Source organism: Mustela nigripes, chromosome 11, assembly GCF_022355385.1.
Source record: "Mustela nigripes isolate SB6536 chromosome 11, MUSNIG.SB6536, whole genome shotgun sequence".
In the NCBI taxonomy this organism is placed as follows: Eukaryota; Metazoa; Chordata; class Mammalia; order Carnivora; family Mustelidae; genus Mustela; species Mustela nigripes.
The window spans coordinates 20,326,500-20,345,934 of record NC_081567.1 but is presented as its reverse complement, the minus strand read 5'-3'; the positions used below and the strand labels follow the sequence as shown (position 1 = coordinate 20,345,934).

The window sequence follows — 19,435 nt, the reverse complement described above, 5'->3', positions numbered from 1 at the left end:
AGTACGGTTCAATTAAATCCATAACCTCACTTTCATGCAAATCCAAAAGAACCAGATGTGGCTGGTTATGGAACCCACACACCCAAATGAACACCAGAAAACCTTGGATGAAACTATAAATTTGAAGGGGGAAGGAATGTTAGAGTTAAGTTTCTTCACAGGTCAGAAGGTTCATAAGGCAAACCTAGGATCCTGGAATATAAAGCAGATAACAACCACCGCAGACACTGGAGAGGGGAAAATCCCCTTTTTCACTTTATCTCACTGTGGTTTTTACACACGCATTTCTTTTGTTCACTTTAATCTTTATTCATGGACAATATTTTCAAAATGTCAATGCATCATCTCAAAATAACCTCTGGATTGATCACGCTAAGGAGAAGAGCCAATCTCCCCCAAAATAACTCAGGAAGTACCAGATCAGTCTTCACCCTGGAGAATGCAGCTGCCAAACTGTTAGTCCAACTGGTTAAAACACACAGTGTACACACATACTTCAGTATCTCAGAAGTGTAACAAAGTAAATGATGTGTCTGAAACCAGTATCAGTTTTCATCAGAACCTAAATGATTCAGTTTTAAAAAGGTCCACAATTAGAAAGTATCTCCTGTTAGGAGATATTGTGAGGTGATGTCCACATCTGTATTCTACCTAGATTCCAGAAAAATCAAATTACTTAAACAGCTTTTCAATTTTTAAAATATAACCAATTCTTCCACAAGCACGGACAACTTATCAAGTGTGTAATCATGACAAGAGTCATAAGCACCTCAGCTAAGAGACTCAACCATAATTCCATAGCAATGGAGATCTGCCTCCTTTTCATCCTACCCAGAACCTTATTTCATATTCCATATGGCTATGTGACATTCTGGTAACTGTACATGATCACTGTAGTACTTCAGAGCTGTTTCTCTGAGAATGATCAGTGCTAATTAACCCACAGCAAAGAATGTAGTTTTACAACTTAAGATCACCTCCTGACTTTAAGGGCCCTCCTAAAAATATCATAGGCAGGATTACCTAACAAACTCTAACAGCCGTGGGATCACACAAAAAAATTTCATGGAAATGCATGATTTCCTTTAAAAATGGAAGGGGGGGGGGAACCAAGATCAGTAATTACTAGATAAAAACTAAACACTACTTGTCTTAATGAATTGCTTTATGTCCTTAAGATAATTATTTACTTCCATTAAAATACACAGACTCCACCGCAGTGTCAACTCTCTGAACGCCTGGCCTAACAAGAAACCCAACATAGGAAAATGAGAAATCTATGAAAACCCGATGAGACACAAAAATGGGGAACCACCGCTTCTTCCTGCTCTCTGGAAGGGCAAAATGCACCATCAAGGCTCAGCAATCCTGAGCCGGACTCCCGAAAGCCTCTTTTCCATAAATGCAAGGTTCACCGCCAAGTACCTTATGGTCAAAAATGAAACGACCACTCTTAATGCTCCCGCTGAACCGCACAGACTTCTGTTAAGGGGGCCCCCCCAAACCCAAACCTCATGAAAAAGGCGACCTCACCGGTCACATCGCACAGGTCACGATCCACAACTCTGAAAGCAATTCACTCCTGCCTAATTCTGGGGTGTTTTTTTTTTTTTTTTTTTTTTTAAATTTTGTTTTGTTGTTTAGTTGTTTTAAAAAAAAAAAAAAAAATCCCTTCCAGGAAAAGCTTGCATCATCTTCCTTCTTACGTCATCTTTCCAGCCAGATAACCCACAGCGAAGTTTAAAGGAGATCAGTCTTCGGTCGGAGGGGGTGGGGGCAGGGTTCGGGAGGGTGGGAGTGTGAGCACCTGTCAAATCCTATTTTTTTTTTTTTTTTAAAAAAACAACTGCCGAGGGAAAAGGTCACCCGGAGAGTTATTAAAAGGCTCTCACGATGCACGGTTAAAATTTCTTTATGGCCCTTTGTATGCGCAGAGATTCGAGCAGACCCCCCCCCCCCCAAAAAAAAAAAAAATTAAGGGATCGGTTTGTGGCTTGGATTCGCCGGGGTCGGGAAGGCGGCCCCGGGTCCCCGGGGGCTCGGTCCGCTCGTCGACCCCGCAGGCCCCCCCCGGGGGGACCGGCCGGACGCCCGCGGCCACGCGCCCACCCCCCCGAAGTTCCCGCGCCGCGGCGGCCGGGCGCCTGCGACCACCGCCCGGGACGCGCGGGAACAATGCGGGGCTCCGGGGCGCCCGCCGTCGGGCCCGGGGCGGCTCCGGGAGGCCGTTTCTCCGCCCGCGCCCGGGAACAAAAGGCGCCGCGGGGCCGCGGGCCGAGCGCCCGGCCGCGGAGGCGTCGGGAAAACTTTCTGCAGGGCCGAGGCGGCGGCGGCCGCGACCGCCCCGGGGCTGGGGTGGGGGTGGGGGGCCCCTCGGCGGCCGCGGCCGCCCCCGCACAATAGCCCGGGCCGCGCGCGGGAAGGCCGGGCCGCCACGCCCCCCGCCGCAGCCCCCGGAGCCGCGGCGCGACCCCCGCCGGCCGCGTTACCTGGTGGTTGTCCTTCCTGCCGCCCGCGGCCGCCGCCGGCCCGCCGGGGCCGCTCGTCATGTTCACGTACAGGGAGCGGGCGAGCGGGCTCCGCAGCGTCCACATCCTCCGCGCCGGCCACACGGACGCCAGGCTCAGGCACAGCCAGCCCGCGAGCAGTCGCATCGGGGGCCGCGGCCGCTCGCTCGGATCACCGCCGGCGCCGCGGCGAGCAGCAGCAGCAGCAGCAGCAGCAGCAGCAGCAGCAGCAGCAGGAGGAGGAGGAGGAGGAGGCGCCGCCGCCTCCGGCCGCCGCCGCCGCCGCCCGGGCTCGAGCCATCGCGCCCAACTCGCCCATCCAGCCCCCTTCAGGGCCGAGGCGGACGTGGTGGCGGGGGAGGGGGCGGGGTGGGGAAGAGCGGGCGGCGCACAGCCTTCCCGCCTCCCCCTTCCTTTCCGCCTGCGGAACGCCGCCGCCGCCGGCGCCAGTTTCCACCCGGAGCCCTTAGGGAAGGAAGGGCCCGGGCGCCTTCCCCGGCTGCGTGCGCCGCCGCCGGCCGGGAGGCGGGACCAAAAGAGCGCGCCTGCGCCCGGCGCGCGCCGCCCGGCCTGGCGTCGGCGGCGGCTCCACGGAATGGCCGAGATGATTTTCTTTTTTTTTTTTAATTTTTCTCAGCATCGAGGGAGATCCTTCCGCAGGTAGCTCGTGCAACCTCCCGTCCCTCCGAGGTGCTGCCTCTAGGGCTTCGGGGCCTTCCTCGCTGTCGTCTTGGCCTCTGGGCGTCGCATCCCCCCCCCCCCGACCCCCCGCCCCCCCGACCCCCCGCCGCGGCGGCCGCGCGTCGGTCGGGGACGGGCCAGACCCACCCCTCGCTTGCGACGGCCGGTGCCCGTTCTTCCCGGGTCCCTGGCTCGGCTGCGTGGTTTCCTCTTCCCACGGAGAGCCCGCGAGCCAGACCCCCAGGGCCTCCCCCCGGCGCCGCGGGAGCCACAGAGCAGCCCGGAATCTCCGAGGCACAGGCTCTCCCCGAGCTCTCCCCTCCCTCGTCCCGGTCCTGTCCCCCGAGCCTGGCAGGTTGCGGGCTGCCTAGTGTCTCAGAGGCGTCCGCGAAAGCTCTCTGCCTTTGTCAGAAGCTGCTGCAAATATTTAAAATATTTTCATATGAAAATATAGTTTTATATTACTATTAAATTGCTGCAAAATCGTACGGCAGCGGGGGCACCTGCAAGTCATATTTGGATGTACAGACGACCCTGCCCAGGAATGAAGACCTCCCCTTGCACACACACACCCGCAGACACACACGCACGCGCACACACACACACACACACACACCACACACGAGGTCCCTTGCTGCTGATGTCCTTGAACTAACCGGCAGAAGTTGGACCCAACACGCCTCACGCGAAAACTCAGCTCTGCGAGCCGGAGTGGACGCGGAGGTTTCTCGGATCCTTCCCAGCCCGAGCCGACCTTAGCAACGTTTCAGAACCCAAGGGCTGCGCTGGGTTCCCGGGTCTGAAGTTCTTCCCGCGGCTACACCCAAAAGCTCCAGCTGGGGAGCCACGTATTTCACGGGTTCCAGGTTTGTTTAGAAACGGCTTTTTAATTTTCACTGCCCTAGATACAATGTAAATAACTTTTTTTTTGTTGTTGTTTCCCAAAGAAACAAGCCTCTCGGGTTACTCCAGGATTGCACTTGAGAGATGGTCCTTTGGGAAGCAGCGGTGTGGGGATCCCCTGATGAGGACCCAAATCGGCCCTTTAGCCTCCACACAGACATTTTTAGTAGCTTCTAAGAATCTCAGGTCAGCAGTTTTTGGTTGACAGGAATGTCTTGTTTCCCACCAGATAACCGAACTAACAAACTAACAAAAACAGGGGGCGGGGAAACGGGGTGGATACTTGGTGTTCTCTCTTTCCACTCTATTCCCTGACTGCTTCCTGCCAAAACTGCAAAGAGGGAGAGCCCCTAAAGCTAGTACAAACCTCGAGTGGTCCTGGCCTAAGTCATGGAAAGGGAACTCTTATTAGGCAATCCGAAGAATTCTGTTTGTTTACCAGGTCAGCTCTCCCTCCTGTGTCTTGAAATCATTGTCCGATAAAGCAGCTCTGTGCAGGAAGCAAGCCTTCCTATTTTTGGACGGGGTGGCGTGGGGATGAGAGTGAAAGCAGCAAGGGTATGTAAAGTGACGTCTTCCGTTTCTCTAAACAAAGGAGACAGAAAGGCATGCGCCCCCACTGTAGAGTAAACCTGAGGAGCCACAGCCCAGAGACTGCAAACTGTGTCAGACCAACCGAGAAGCAACCGGACAGCTGCTGACCTCAAGGATTTGGAGGTCAGTTGACGGCCCATGGAGCCTAGCATCTCAAAGGAGCAGATTGTCATTTTATACCTGAGCAGCTGGCCTGGAAAAATAAATCACCCACACATTTAAAAAAGTCTCTATGATAATCACAAAATAGTCCAATACATGTTATTTACACTTAGCAAGCAGAGGAAGAAACCAAAGCGCACAACACGATCAAATGATTGGCCTAAAGGTAGAGCAAATTCAAGAGCAGACCTTTTCATAGAACTTGGTATCCCCGCTCGTGATCCTTCGATCCATCTAAGAAGCCTCAAGCCTCGCTGCCTCTGTCTTCTCAGAGAGCCTCCTGAATTACGAATGAGGAGGAAGGAAAACAGCAAGAGTAAATATACTAAGCAGAAGTTCAGATTGCCCTCGGGGACTACCCCTTCCTTCATCTACTAGAATGTCACTGCTGTATATTAAAACCTCAATTGAAAACCTCAGTTGTCCATAATGGAGAGGGGAAGAGGCCCAGATCACACGAGAAGCCCCAAACCAGCCAATATCCTTTCTAATGTGGCTTTCATATCCAGTCAGTGATATTCCAAAGATACACAAATGACACCCTTTACTGTACTGATCTCTGCTCGCTGCCCTCCTGGGTCATAGCTCTGTGCATGAGCCCCAAATCTTGCCTGGGTACACTTCCCTCTGTAAAACTCCAAGCAAGGGTCCCTTTTGTTGTCATTTGTTCTTAGGAGCTACAGATGACAACATTATGTCCTTTTTCCAGTGACAAAATAGAATGTAAAGGGAGCCCATAGAAAGAGGGACTTGGATCTGTAGAGGGCACAAAATGTGTTAGTCGCTGTGGGTTACTGTCCTCTCCTTAAAGAGGTAACAGTTTACAGAGAACTCATGAATCACATGTTTTCATAGACTTCTTTTTTTCTTTTTTTAAGATTTTATTTATTTATTTGACAGAGAGAGATCACAAGTAGGCAGAGAGGCAGGCAGAGAGAGAGGAAGGGAAGCAGGCTCCCTGCTGAGCAAAGAGCCCGATGCGGGACTCGATCCCAGGACCCCGAGATCATGACCTGAGCCGAAGGCAGCGGCTTAACCCACTGAGCCACCCAGGCGCCCGACTTCTTTTTTTTTTTAATAATGTTTTGTAGAGTGTCAGAGAAGTGTGCAAGTATTCCCATATATATTCAGTAGATGTGCCCTGTGGTAATTAAGCAAGGAGCACCTCTAAAATATAAAATTAGTATATGTATTCAGCAGGGTTTTTTTTTAATTAGTAGATATAGGGGATATTATCTGAACCTGGTTGACCTAATTTCAGTTATAGGCAATGATCACTGTGGTATCTAAGTGATAAATTCTAAGCTCAGGTGAAAGTGCAAACAGTTTTTTAAAATTGGCAACATAAGGGTGCCTGGTTGGCTCAGTGGGTTAAGCCTCTGCCCTCGGCTCAGGTCATGATCTCAGGGTCCTGGGATTGAGCCCCATATCGGGCTCTCTGCTCAGCGGGGAGCCTGCTTCCCCCTCTCTCTCTCTGCCTGCCTCTCTGCCTACTTGTGACCTCTCTCTCTCTCTGTCAAATGAATAAATGAAATCTTAAAAAAAAAATTGGCAACATAAAGCAGCAGAATTAAGCCAGGAGTCACACCTATAGAAGCAAGTTCAAATAACACCATGTACTCTTGGAGAACTCCCAGTGCTACTCATTAACATAGTGGTGTGACAGAGACTACCTGAGTTTGAAGCGTGGTTCTCTGCTTCTTAATAATAAAATTTGAGGCAAATAATTTGATCTCTCCAAGTCTCAGTCTCCTCGTCTGTAAAATGGGAATAATAGTAATGGTTACCTATCTCGTGGGGATGTGGTAATGATTAAAGTATATATTCTTAAAAAAAAAAGTATATATTCTTTAAAAAATTAAAGTATATATTCTAAGTGTGTGTGTGTGTAGTGCCTCAACAACATAGTAATAAACTCTCCAAAAAAATGTTAATTTGCTCTGGTTTTCACTATACCTTGTATAATCCAGCCTCTTCTGAGCCTCTACTTTCCTCATTTATAAACTAAGGGCCGTGATTTTGAGCTCCCTCCTTCATAATACCTCTGAGAATCAGATGTTCTGAAAGTCTCAGCCAACATTATGTTCAGTCCTAAAGTGACTGTGGTCTCTGCAAAGCCTCTCGCCATCAAACATTCCCTTAGAGGCCCTGATGAGAGCTCCTCCTCCTGATGTGTCTACTCCCAGGTTCCTTCCTGAGACTGCAAACTAAGGGAGGAAGGGTAAGAAGGGGTGGGGGATAAAACACAGAACTAGAAAACATTCAAACCTAAAATCACAGAGTCAGACAGCAAGCCTAATGCAGATGACTTGTCAGGGATGCCTGTCTTGGTAGGAAAGCCGTTCCCACTCTGATACATAGAACTCCATGCCAGCCGTGGCATTTCACCTGTGCAGAACCTTCTGACCCCCACGGCTTCCTTCCCCTGCCCCTCCAGCTATACACCATGGCAACCTTATACCTGTCTCATCAGGAATAACATCAGAAAGACAAATACCACTTCCATATAGTCAATAAATAACTTAATGAATACATGTCATACACCAGTCACTGGATTAAGTGGAATTAAAAAACACAGTGCCTCATACAGCTTGCTGTCTGTGCAGTAGGGAGTTAGACTGTCCAAGGAATCAAAAAATGAATATATAATTACAAATTGCTGTGTGCAAGAAACGAATTGGAAATTGCTAGAACTTACAACAGAGGAATCTAACTTGACTAGGGTACAGGGAATAGAGTATGCAGGGAGAGCTGCCCAGAGGAAGTGTGACATTGCAGCCCTCGTTTTGACATCTTAAGTTTGAGAGTTTCCAAATTGCCCAAGTTCCTCTGGATTATCGGTGCTGTCAGTAATTGTGAGGAAAGAGATGGCGGGACCCTTGGAACCTCCTAGGATGTGAAAACTCACGGTGGGCCATCTATGTAATTATGTTGTACATATACATGACTGCTTTAAGGATCCTTCGAAAAATTGCACATAGTAGTTTAACTCACTTAAAGGAATATATGTTGCATTTTAAAATAACACATTTCAGGAGCGCCTGGGTGGCACAGTGGGTTAAAGCCTCTGCCTTCGCCTCAGGTCATGATCTCAGGGTCCTGGGATCGAGCCCCGCATTGGGGTCTCTGCTCCTCGAAGAGCCTGCTTCCTCCTCTCTCTCTGCCTGCCTCTCTGCCTACTTGTGATCTCTGTCTGTCAAATAAATAAATAAAATCTTAAAAAAAGAACACACACATTTCTACTTCGCAATGTCCTTCTAGTAGGAGGTCTGAGTCAGAGCTCTGAAAAAAAGAGAGAAGGCTGTTGTTTTTCACTCACTTTCTGGGACATTTTCAAAGGTCCAAAGATCTTCTTTGATCTTATTTTAAGTATATTTTCAAAACATCCCTATCCTTGGCCTCTTAATTGCTGTCTCCTGCATGTATGCAGGTTTAGTCTTATGAATGGCCACTTCCTCTCCACCCCATGCTCCGTGTCACTTCATGCCGCTGTGTTTTTATATGCTCATTTTGAAACTATAAAGCCTTTTTGTTTTATAACTATAAAACATTCAAACGTACGGTTCATATGAAATCCATGAAAAAAATTGCACGGTACAATGAGAAAGCTTTAAAACTTAAAATCTAAATATGTCACAGTAGACAAAATATGTATGTACATATGTAAACATAAGTGATCTTAAAGAGTTCATATAACATAGCCCAGAACCACATCTCTGCTGGCACGAAAGACGACGACCATTTTATTTTTGCACAACCACATACTGGTCTGAGGATGAGGAAGAATACATTTATGAAAGAGGATACTTGAGCAATCAAGCAACCTGAAAATCAGACAGAAGTATCTCCTTTCTCTGGTGAAAACAGTGATTGATATATATATTTTTAAATAGCCACAACTAATGTTAGTTTGCTTTACATCTCAGCCTAGGATCTTTCTTAAACGTATTGTGTGCACAAACCATTAAACCCAGAGGAAAGGCATTTGGCCTATTAAATAATCAAAACCTCAGCATGGTGAGATCCCCACAGCTGTTTTACTCTGGTTCATGGTTTCCCCTTAGCAAGCATCCTTTGTTCCATACAGTTTCCTAACACTGACAGTCAATCCTGAAAACAGCTATTAGGCTATTTTACAATAGAAAGTTTACCTCAAGTTCAATAGCTTTGTATGCTCAAGTCTTTCAAAAAAAAGTTTTAGATACGACCTGAGCAGGCATTCGAAGCCAGCAGTTTTTCCTTCCACCAACAGCGCTCAGATTCCATCTGCTTCCTCCAGCCTCCCACACCAGCTCTGGGAGGTAAGAGCAGGAGAAGCCAGCTTTGCCCAGGGACCTCACAAAAGTATAGTTTGTTATCTGTGAGTATAGAACAGGTTGCTCTGCCTCCAGAAGCCCAAATTATAACCAAAGCTATAAATGATACTAGAGCCAAATTTGCTGTCTTTTTTTTTTATTTAAAGATTTTATTTATTTATTTGAGAGAGAGACAGTGAAAGAGAACATGAGAGGCAAGAAAGTTAGAGGGAGAAGCAGACTCCCCATGGAGCCGGGGGCCTGATGCGTGTCTCGATTCTGGGACTCCGGGACTCTGACCTGAGCTGAAGACAGTTGCTTAACCAACTGAGCCACCCAGGTGCCCAAATTTGATGTTTTTTAAATATCTTATAAGTTTAAACAAATTCCCTGAGGAAAATTTTCCTTTAAGAAAATTTTAAAGGAAAAAATTTAAAGGAAAATTTTCTTGGGGTGCCTGGATGGCTCAGTGGGTTGGGGCCTCTGCCTTCGGTTCAGGTCATGATCCCAGGGTCCTGAGATCGAGCCCCGCATCCGGCTCTCTGCTCAGCGGGGAGCCTGCTTCCTCCTCTCTCTCTGCCTGCCTCTCTGCCTACTTGTGATCTCTGTCTGTCAAATAAATAAATAAAATCTAAGAAAAAGGAAAATTTTCTTAAAATTTTAATAGACATATTTAAATAGACATATTTACAGATAATTTTTACCACATCTACATCTGCTCATCACGATTATTCAATGAAATAAGTTTTTTTTAAGGTTCTATTTATTGATTTGAGAGAGAGAGAGCATGAGAAAGAGAGTGATAACAAGCAGTGGGGAGGGGTAGAGGGAGAAGCAGACTCCCTGCTGAGCAAGGAGCCCAATGCAGGACTCAATCCCAGGACCCAGGGATCATGACCCAAGCTGAAGGCAGATGCTTAACTGACTGAGCCACCCAGGTGCCCTGGAAAAAGTCTTCAAGGAAAAAAAGTTAAGTTATTCCTGTAGTTATTTGATAGCACAATTGATTAATTTTTAGATTCTCCAACACCCTGTTTGATACATGGACTAGAATTTCTCCATTGTTCTAGACATGGGCATATTTTCATTTGATACATGGTAGATCATATCGTATCTAAGAACATTTAATATTTGTTAATTCTTTTACCCCATTTAGAATTTATATCTGGACACAAGTGTCAGGAATATGTTATATTTTTGACATATGTTTTAAAGATGTTTTAAGAAAAAAAATCAGGGCCACCTGGGTGGCTCAGTGATTTAAGCCTCTTCCTTCGGCTCGGGTCCTGATCCCAGGGTCCTGGGATCGAGCCCCGCATCAGGCTCTCTGCTGAGCGGGGAGCCTGCTTCTACTCCTTTCTGCCTGGCCCTCTACCCACTTGTGATATTTCTCTCTGTCAAATAAATAAATAAAATCTTTTTAAAAAATTAAATCGGGTATTTTTTTTAAGATTTTATTTATTTATTTATTCATTATTTATTGTGTGAGAGAGAGAGCAAGCGAGCTCCCGCATAAGTGGGGAGAATAACAGGCTCCCTGCCGAGCGAGCAGTCTGACTCGGGACTTGATCCCAAGACCCTGGGATCATGACCTGAGCAGAAGGCAGTGGCTTAACCCACTGAGCCAAATCGGGTATTTTTTTTTAAAGGTTTTATTTATTTATTTATTTATTTATTTATTTATTTATTTGACAGAGGGAGAGATAGTGAGAGAGCACAAGCAGGGGGAACTGCAGGCAGAAGGAGAGGGAGAAGCAGACTCCCCACCAAGCGGAGAGTCCTACATGGCGTTGAATCCCAGGACCCCGGGATCATGACCTGAGCGGAAAGCAGATGCTTAACTGATTGAGCCGCCCAGGTTCCCCTAAGTCAGGTCTTTGGCATGATAGGCAGTACATGCAGTTGCTCATCAAAACTGCCCTGAAAAAAATTCTGGAAATAGGGAAATAAAATCGGTAAGAATCACACTTTGGGAAAGCATATGTCTAATGGATTAGAGCAAAGAGGTGCAAAGTCACCTTTTAGGAAAGCAGGTCCCCAAGGCAAGACTTGACTGCAGATTGACTGAAGGAAGGTCCTAACATATCTATAGAAAAAACAGTTCATTGTGGGTAGAGGTGGAGAGGAGCGTCAGCCTTAGAAAATAGAAAGGCAGGCTGATTTCATCATGGATCTCCATCATCGGCCCAGGAAGCAGTGCCCTCCGCTTGGCTCAGTGTGGCCGATGTCTCTCTCTGTGTGGATGGAGATGGGTGCATCCATTTTATCCAGGTTTCATGACATCATCCATTAACATCATTCTAAATGGCCATGTCCCTCATTACATGCTCACCGCATGGTGGGGATGTGCGGATGGGGAATGCAAGGATCTGTCTCGTTGGCAAATTTCTCAGTATAAATTAGTAAATAGGTTTGGGTGGGGTTTTGGGGGGTTTTTTTGTGTGTGTGTGTTTTTTTTTTTTGCACTAGGCTGGGAGTTTGGCCTATGCTAATGTCTCTGTGGGAAGTGATTCCTTCTCAGCATACCCACATCTCAGGTTTCGGCACCAGCAAAACCTTAGGCAATGGTGATTTTCCCTCCTCAAGCTCCTTATGGGGACTGAAGTTGGCTAGCAAGCTTTCCTTCATCCAACAAATATCGGACCTCATTTGTCTGAAAAGTGCCATGGGTAGGAATGCAAATGTTCCCAGAGTGCTCAGACATGCCTGAGGTTCTCTTTCAGGGTCTTTTTTTTTTTTTTTTAAAGATTTTATTTATTTATTTGACAGACAGAGAACACAAGTAGGCAGAGAGGCAGACAGAGAGGAAGGGAAGCAGGCCCCCTGCTGAGCAGAGAGCCCGATGCGGGACTCAATCCCAGGACCCTGAGATCATGACCTGAGCCGAAGGCAGCGGCTTTAACCCACTGAGCCACCCAGGCGCCCCTATTTCAGGGTCTTTATTCCCCCCCCACGCGTTCCCAGTCCCTGAACCTCATGTCAGTTCATCCAGCTCTCACCTTTATCCTCAAAACCAGGGTGAGCATTCATACCGGGAGGCAGGAAACTCAGATTCTGGTTACATCCCTGACATTTTCCAGGTGACCTTCGAAAATTACATCCCCTTAATTATTTGGACTGTAAAAATGATACTTAATAAAGACCACCTGCACACGTGCACCTGGATTAGACTTCCAGTTACAGGATCTGTTCCTTCACTGTTTACTTTCTTTTGCGAATTTGGAATTCTGTGGATTTTCCCCCCAATGCTAGAACAAACATATCTGTACTTACATAGTACAAAAGAGAAGCAATTTAACTGTTTTCCCACACTCTTTTTTTTTTTAAGATTTTATTTATTTATCTGACAGAGATCACAAGCAGGCAGAGAGGCAGACAGAGAGAGAGGAGGAAGCAGGCTCCCCGCTGAGCAGAGAGCCCAATTCGGGACTCGATTCCAGGACCCTGAGATCATCGATTCCAGGACCCTGAGATCATGACCTGAGCAGAAGGCAGAGGCCTCCACTGAGCCACCCAGGCACCCCGTCCCACACTCTTTAACAAAAAATCTCACCAGTTCAGAGTTCCCTAGGAAATAATTTACTGCGCCAGGTGCATACCTATGACGAAGTTTGTAAGCAGAGACAACTGTATGCTTGACAAATTGTCAGCTTCTTACCACCCGAAGCCAAAGACCTTGCATTTCTTAGGCCCCATATCCATCACCCTTCCCCTTTGTGTGAGGCTTGCCCAGTTCCCGGGGAGGCATTTGGGTAGAAAAGCACTCTAGAAATGAAAATGGGTGTATTTTTACCCCCATGAAATTCTAGATCTGGGCCACAGCCTTGCTCTTCATGAACAGGTCACTAGAAACAACAAGGGACACTCGGAGACTCCATACCACATATCCTGCTGTGTCTTACATATGGCATCTCTTTTAAGCTTTGTTACAATCTAACAAGGTTGATACTATTGTTACTACACACCGCCCCCAACCCTGCCAAACAGGCAAGGCCCATAAAGCTTCCATTGCACAGCCAGAGAGTGGTTGAGGCAGGATTTTAAAGTAGGCCGCGTGGTTGTAGAACCCACATTCTTTACTCAATGCTCTACTGCCTCCTAGTGTTAATTAGCCGTTCTCAGCCCATGAGCATCAGTGTCCCCGGGGGTGCTAGTTACAGTGCAGGTTCCTGGGCAGCTCAAGTGTCTGATTCAGAATCTGGCTGTAAACAGGGAGACTGAAACATGCCTCACAGAGATAAGTCAGGGAAGAGGTTCTTAGCAGAAGCAATATGCAGTTTAATTTTAAAAAATTACTAAAAAGAATATTCAATAGTCACGCACTTTTTTAATGAGGTAATGATTTTTTAAAATTTTATTTATTTATCAGAGAGAGAGCGAGCACGCACAGGTAGGCAGAGGCAGAGAGAGAAGCAGGCTCCCTGCCGAGCAAGGAGCCGAATGCAGGAATTAATTCCGGGACCCTGGAATCATGACCTGAGCCGAAGGCAGCATCTTAACCCACTGAGCCACCCAGGCATCCCTAGGTAAGGATTTTTTAAGTGTTGAAATAACCTAAAAGAAGAAAATGACATTTCCTGTTTTTAAAAGATGTATTTATTTATTTGAGAAAGAGAGAGCACTGTGGGGAAGGTATGGAGAGGAACGCAGAAGGGGTAGGGACAGACAGGGAGGGAGAGAATCCCAAGCAGTCTGCATGCCCAGCTACGGGACAGACACAGGGCTCAATCCCATGACCTGAGCTGAAATCAAGAGTTGGACGCTTAACCGACCGAGCCACCCAGGTGCCCCAAACATGACATTTCTAAATAGCAAGTCAAATGCATTTGTGTATTCACTTCAGGACACTATCCCAAAAATAAAATGAAAACAATTTCTGTGATCTGTAAATATTTTTTAAACCAGGTAATTCATCCTCTGTAGTGTATAATTCCTGAGTTTTGATAAATGCATACAACTGTGCATTTGTCGATCCAAATATAGAATATTTCCATTCCCTAAAAAAATTTACAGCATCCCTCTCCCCACCTTAGATCCTGGCAATAACTGATGTGTCTGCTGCCCTGATGGTTTTACCCTTTCCAGAATATTCTTTAAATGGAATCATATAGTAGATCATCTTTTGAGTCTGGCTTCTTTCATTCAGCATTATGTGCTTGGCATTCACTCACACTGATGTATCAATAAATCTGTCTTCTTACTGACATATATCATTTCATGATGTAGATGTACCACAATTTGTTTACCTATTAACCAGTTGGATATTTGAGTTATTTCCAGGTTTTTTTAGATGTGTGATTGTGAGTAAATCTGCCTAAACAATTGTGTACATTTTTTTAAAAAGATTTTGTTTGTTTATTTGTCAGAGAGAGAGAGCATGAGCAGGGGGAGAGGCAGAGGGAAAGGGAGATGTAGGCTCCCTGCTGAGCAAGGAGCCCAGTGGGGGACTCGATCCCAGGACCCCGGGACCATGACCTGAGCAGAAGGCAGGTACCCAACCAACTGAGCCACCCAGGTGTCCCTGTGTGCATGTTTTATGTAAATGTAGGTTTTGTTCTCTTGAGCAAATAACTAGCAATGGCATTTTTGGATTCTATGTCAGATTCTATGTCTATTTAACTTTCTAATAAGCTGTCAAATTGTTTTCCAAAGCAGCTGTGCCATTTTAATTCTCCCAGGGCTGTCTGAGTTCTGGGTGCTCCACAACCTTGTCACCACGTGGTATTGTCAGGTTTTTTTTTTAGCCATTCCAGTAGTTAGATAGTGGTATTTCACTGCGGTTTTAATTTGCCTTTTCCCAGTAAAACCAATAATGTTAAAGATCTTTTCACGTACTTATTTTCCATCTGTGTATTTTCTTTGGTAGAATGTCTATTCAGATAGTTGCCCATTTTTTATTGGGTTCTTTCTTATCTTTTATTTGGTTGTGAGAGGTTGGGTTTTTTTTTTAAGATTTTATTTATTTATTTGACAGAGATCACAAGTAGGCAGAGAAGCAGGCATAGAGAGAGAGGAGGAAGCAGGCTCCCTGCTGAGCACAGTGTAGGTTGGGGCTCGTTGCGGGGTTTGACCCGAGAACCCCCAGATCATAACGAGAGCCAAAGTCAGTTGTTTAACAGACTGAGCCACTCAAGCACCCCATGACATAGTATTATTAACTACAGTCACCATTCTTCTTTTAAAGATTTTATTTATTTGAGGAAGTGAGTGAGAGAGAGAGAGAGAGTGCACAAGCTGGGGGGAGGGAGAGGGAGAAGGAGACCCCCCACTGAGCAGGGGGCCCAGTGCCGGGATCCACTCCAGGATCCCGGGATCATGACCTGAGCTGAAGGCAGATGCTTAACAACTGAGCCACCCAGGCGCCCCAGCACTGTGTAAGTTTAAGGTATATAATATAATGCCTTGACTTACATATATTGTCTAATGATGACGACAATCAGTTTAGTTAACAGCTGTCACCTCATAGAGACACAAAAAGGGAAAAAGAAATAAAATGGTTTTTTTCCTTGTATGGGAACTCTTAGGATTTACTCGCTTAACAACTTTCAAATATACCATCTGGCAGTGTTAACTATAGTCCTCGTGTTGTACATTACATCCTTGGGACTTACTGATAAATGGAAAGTTGTGCTTTTTAACCACCTTTCTTCTCTTCCTCCCCTGCCTCTGGTAACCACAAATCTGATTTTTTTTTTTTCTGTGAGTTTTGTTTTGGTTTGGGGGTTTCTTGGTTGTTGGCTTTTTGTTCGTTTGTTAGAATCTACTGATAAGTGAGATCATATAGTGTTTCTCTTTCCCTGTCTTAGTTCTCTTAGCATAATGCCCTCAAGGGCTCTCTGTATTGTCACAGATAGTAAGATTTCCTTCTCTTTATGGCAAATTTCCATTCCACTGCTTTACCCATTCATCGGTCTTTGGACTCTTAGGTTGTTTCCCTCCGTTGGTTATGTAAATAATGCTGCAGTGAACATGGGAGTACAGATATCCCAACAGGGGTTTTCTTTTCCTTCAGATAATCCCCAGAACTGGAATTGCTGAATCATATGGTAGTTCAATTTTCAACTTTTTGAGAAACTTCCGTACTGTTCTCTACAGTGGCTACACCAAATTAACATTGCCACCGACAGTGCGCATGGTTCCCTTTTCTCCACATCTTTGCTAACATTTCTTATCTCTAATTTTTTGGGTGATAGCTGTTCACACAGGCATCTGTTTCCAATTTCATCTGTTTCTAATCTTATTTCCTCCTCCTGCTTGATTTGGGTTTAATTGGCTCTCCTTTTCCTAGTTTCCTTTTTAAAAAATTTTTATTTATTTGAGAGAGCAAAAGAGAGAGTGCATGAGCTGGAGGTGGGCGTGGGGTAGGGGCAGAAGAAGAGGGAGAAGCAGACCCTCCACTGAGCAGGGAGCCTGATGTGGGGCTTGACCTGGGATCATGACCTGAGCAGAAGGCAGCCGCTTAATCTTAATTCACTGAGCCACCCAGGCACCCCCTTTTTCTAGTTTCTTTTTTTTTTAAGATTTTATTTATTTTATTTGACAGATAGAGATCACAAGTAGGCAGAGAGGTGGGGGTGGGGGAAGCAGGCTCCCTGCTGAGCAGAGAGCCCGACTCAGGGCTCCATCCCATGACCCTGTAATCATGACCCTGTGATTAATTCACTGAGCCACCCAGGCGCCCCCTTTTTCTAGTTTCTTAAGGTGGAAACATAGGTTATTGATTTGAAACCCTTCTTTTCTTTTTTTTTTTTTTTTTCCTAATATAAGCATTGAACCCCACAGACTACCTTTTAGGCTCTGCTCTTGATGAATTCCACAAATTTTGATAAATTATAGTTTTCATTTTTGTTCTGTTCAAAATATGTTGTAGTTTCCTTGGTGACGTTCTCTTTAACCTGTGAATTACTTAAAAGCGTGTTTTTAGGGGCACCTGGGTGGCTCAGTCACTTGAGCATCTGGCTCTTATTTTGGCTTGATTTGGGGTCATGATCTTAGAGTCCTGGGATCAGCCCTGTGTCTGGCTCTGTGCTGGGAGCCTACTTGGGATTCTCTCTCTCTCTCTTTCTCCTTCTGACCTCCCTGCCCCTCGACCCTCACCCGTGGCTCATGCACATACTCTCTCCAAAAAAAAAGAGAAAAAGTGCTTTTTTAACTTCCAGATTTTGGAATATTTCCCAGGTATGTTTGCTACTGGTTTCTAATTTAGTACCATTCTAATCAGAAGACATACTATACATACTTTATATGATTTCTATTCTTTCACATGTGTTGTTTCTTTCTTTTTTTTTTTTTTAAAGATTGTATTTATTTATTTGACAGAGATCACAGGTAGGCAGAGAGGCAGGCAGAGAGAGAGGAGGAAGCAGGCTCCCTGCTGAGCAGAGAGCCCGATGCGGGGCTCGATCCCAGAACCCTGAGATCATGACCCGAGCCGAAGGCAGAGGCCTTAACCCACTGAGCCACCCAGGCGCCCCGCATGGGTTGTTTCTTTTACTGCCCATAAGATGGTCTATCTTGGTAAATGTTTCATTGGTACTTGAAAAGAAGGTATATTTTGCTGTTGCTGGGCAAACCGTTCTATAAATGGCAACTAGGTCAAGTTTCTTGATAGTATTGTTCACTTCTTCCATATCCTTATGATTTTCTTTCTACTTGGCCCTATTGATTACTAAGAAGTGAGGTTTCCACCTAAAATTGTGGATTTTTCAGGGTACCTGGTGGCTCAGTTGGTAGAGCATGTGACTCTTGATCTTGGAGTCATGAATTTGAGCCTCACACTGGGGAAAGAGTTTCCTTAAAAAAAATTATTTAAAAATTATAAAATTGTGGATTTGTCTATGTTTCCATTCACTTCTATTAAGTTTTTTGCTTCATGCATTTTGAAGTTCCGTGGTTGGGTACATACACATGTAGGATTATTACATTTTGTTGGTAAATTGACCCATTTGTTATGTGAGCTGTCCCTCTATCCCTGGTAATATTCCTTCTTCTGAAGTTGACTTAAATATTACCATGGTCACTCCAACTTTTCTTAGATTACTGTTTACGTGTTACACTTTTCGGTCCTTTGTCTTTTAAAATATCTATGTCTTCATATTTAAAGTAGATTTTTGGGGCACCTGGGTGGTTCAGTGGGTTAAGCCTCTGCTTCAGCTTAGGTCATGATCTTAGGATCTTGGGATCAAGCCGCACATCGGGCTCTCTGCTCAGCGGGGAGTCGGCTTCCCCATCTCTCTCTGCCTGCCTCCCTGCCTACTTGTGATCTCTCTCTCTGTCAAATAAATAAATAAAATCTTTAAGAGCAAAAAAGTAGATTTTGGGGGGGGCTGGGCCCTGGGTAGCTCATTGGTTAAATGTCCAGTTCTTTTTTTTTTTTTTTAATATTTTATTTATTTATTTGACAGACAGAGATCACAAGTAGGCAGAGGCAGGCAGAGAGAGAGGGGGGGGAAGCAGGCTCCCCGCTGAGCAGAGAGCCCGATGCGGGGCTCGATCCCAGGACCCCGAGATCATGACCTGAGCTGAAAGCAGAGGCTCAACCCACTGAGTCACCCAGGCGCCCCAAATGTCCAGTTCTTAATTTCGGCTCAGGTTATGATCCCAGGGTCGTGAGTTTGAGCCCTGCATTGGGCTATATGCTGAGCATGGAGCCTGCTTAACATTTTCTCTCTCTCTCTGCCCCTCCCCCAGCTTGCTCTCAGTCACTTGCTCTCTCTCTTTCTCTCAAAAAAAAAGAAGAGAAAAGTGGATTTTTAAAAATATATCATGTATGTAGATCTTGTTTTTAATTCAAATAAAATTTCTGTCTTTTAATTGGTGTGTTTAGACCATTTGAAGTTTTTTTTTTTATTTTAATCTGACAGAGATCACAAGTAGGTGGGGGGGGGGGAGTAGGCTCCCTGCTGAGCAGAGAGCCCGATGCGGGGCTCGATCCCAGGACCCTGAGATCATGACCTGAGCCGAAGGCAGAGGCTTTAACCCACTGAACCACCAGGCACCCCTGTTTAAACCATTGTATTTAATGTAATATTGATTAAATCTAACACCTAGCTAGTTGTTTTCTCTCTGTTCTATTCTTGGCCCTCTTTCCTCTTTTTCTGCCTGCTTTTAGGTTGAATAATTTTTATTATGTTATCTTTACTATAGGCTTATTATTCATGTCTCATTTTTATTTTTTTTAAATATTTTATTTATTTATTTGACAGAGAGAGACAACAGAAGCAGGAGGAGTGGGAGAAACAGGTTTCCCACTGCGCAGGGAGCCTGATTCGGGGCTTGATCTCAGGACCCTGG

The 19,435-nt window shown here is 45.6% G+C and overlaps 1 protein-coding gene across 2 annotated transcripts in view; it reads right to left on the bottom strand.

The window, feature by feature from the left end:
- METTL9 (methyltransferase 9, His-X-His N1(pi)-histidine) overlaps positions 1-2,825 on the bottom strand; it is a 47,884-nt gene extending 45,059 nt beyond the window's left edge. The window contains exon 1 of one of the 2 annotated variants that reach the window (XM_059415111.1): positions 2,490-2,825. In XM_059415111.1, coding sequence (XP_059271094.1) covers positions 2,490-2,654 — 165 coding nt within the window. In that variant the 5' untranslated portion in view covers positions 2,655-2,825. The remainder of the gene's footprint in view (positions 1-2,489) is intronic. The other variant, XM_059415110.1, reaches the window with a different exon arrangement.
- Positions 2,826-19,435: the final 16,610 nt, after the last annotated feature.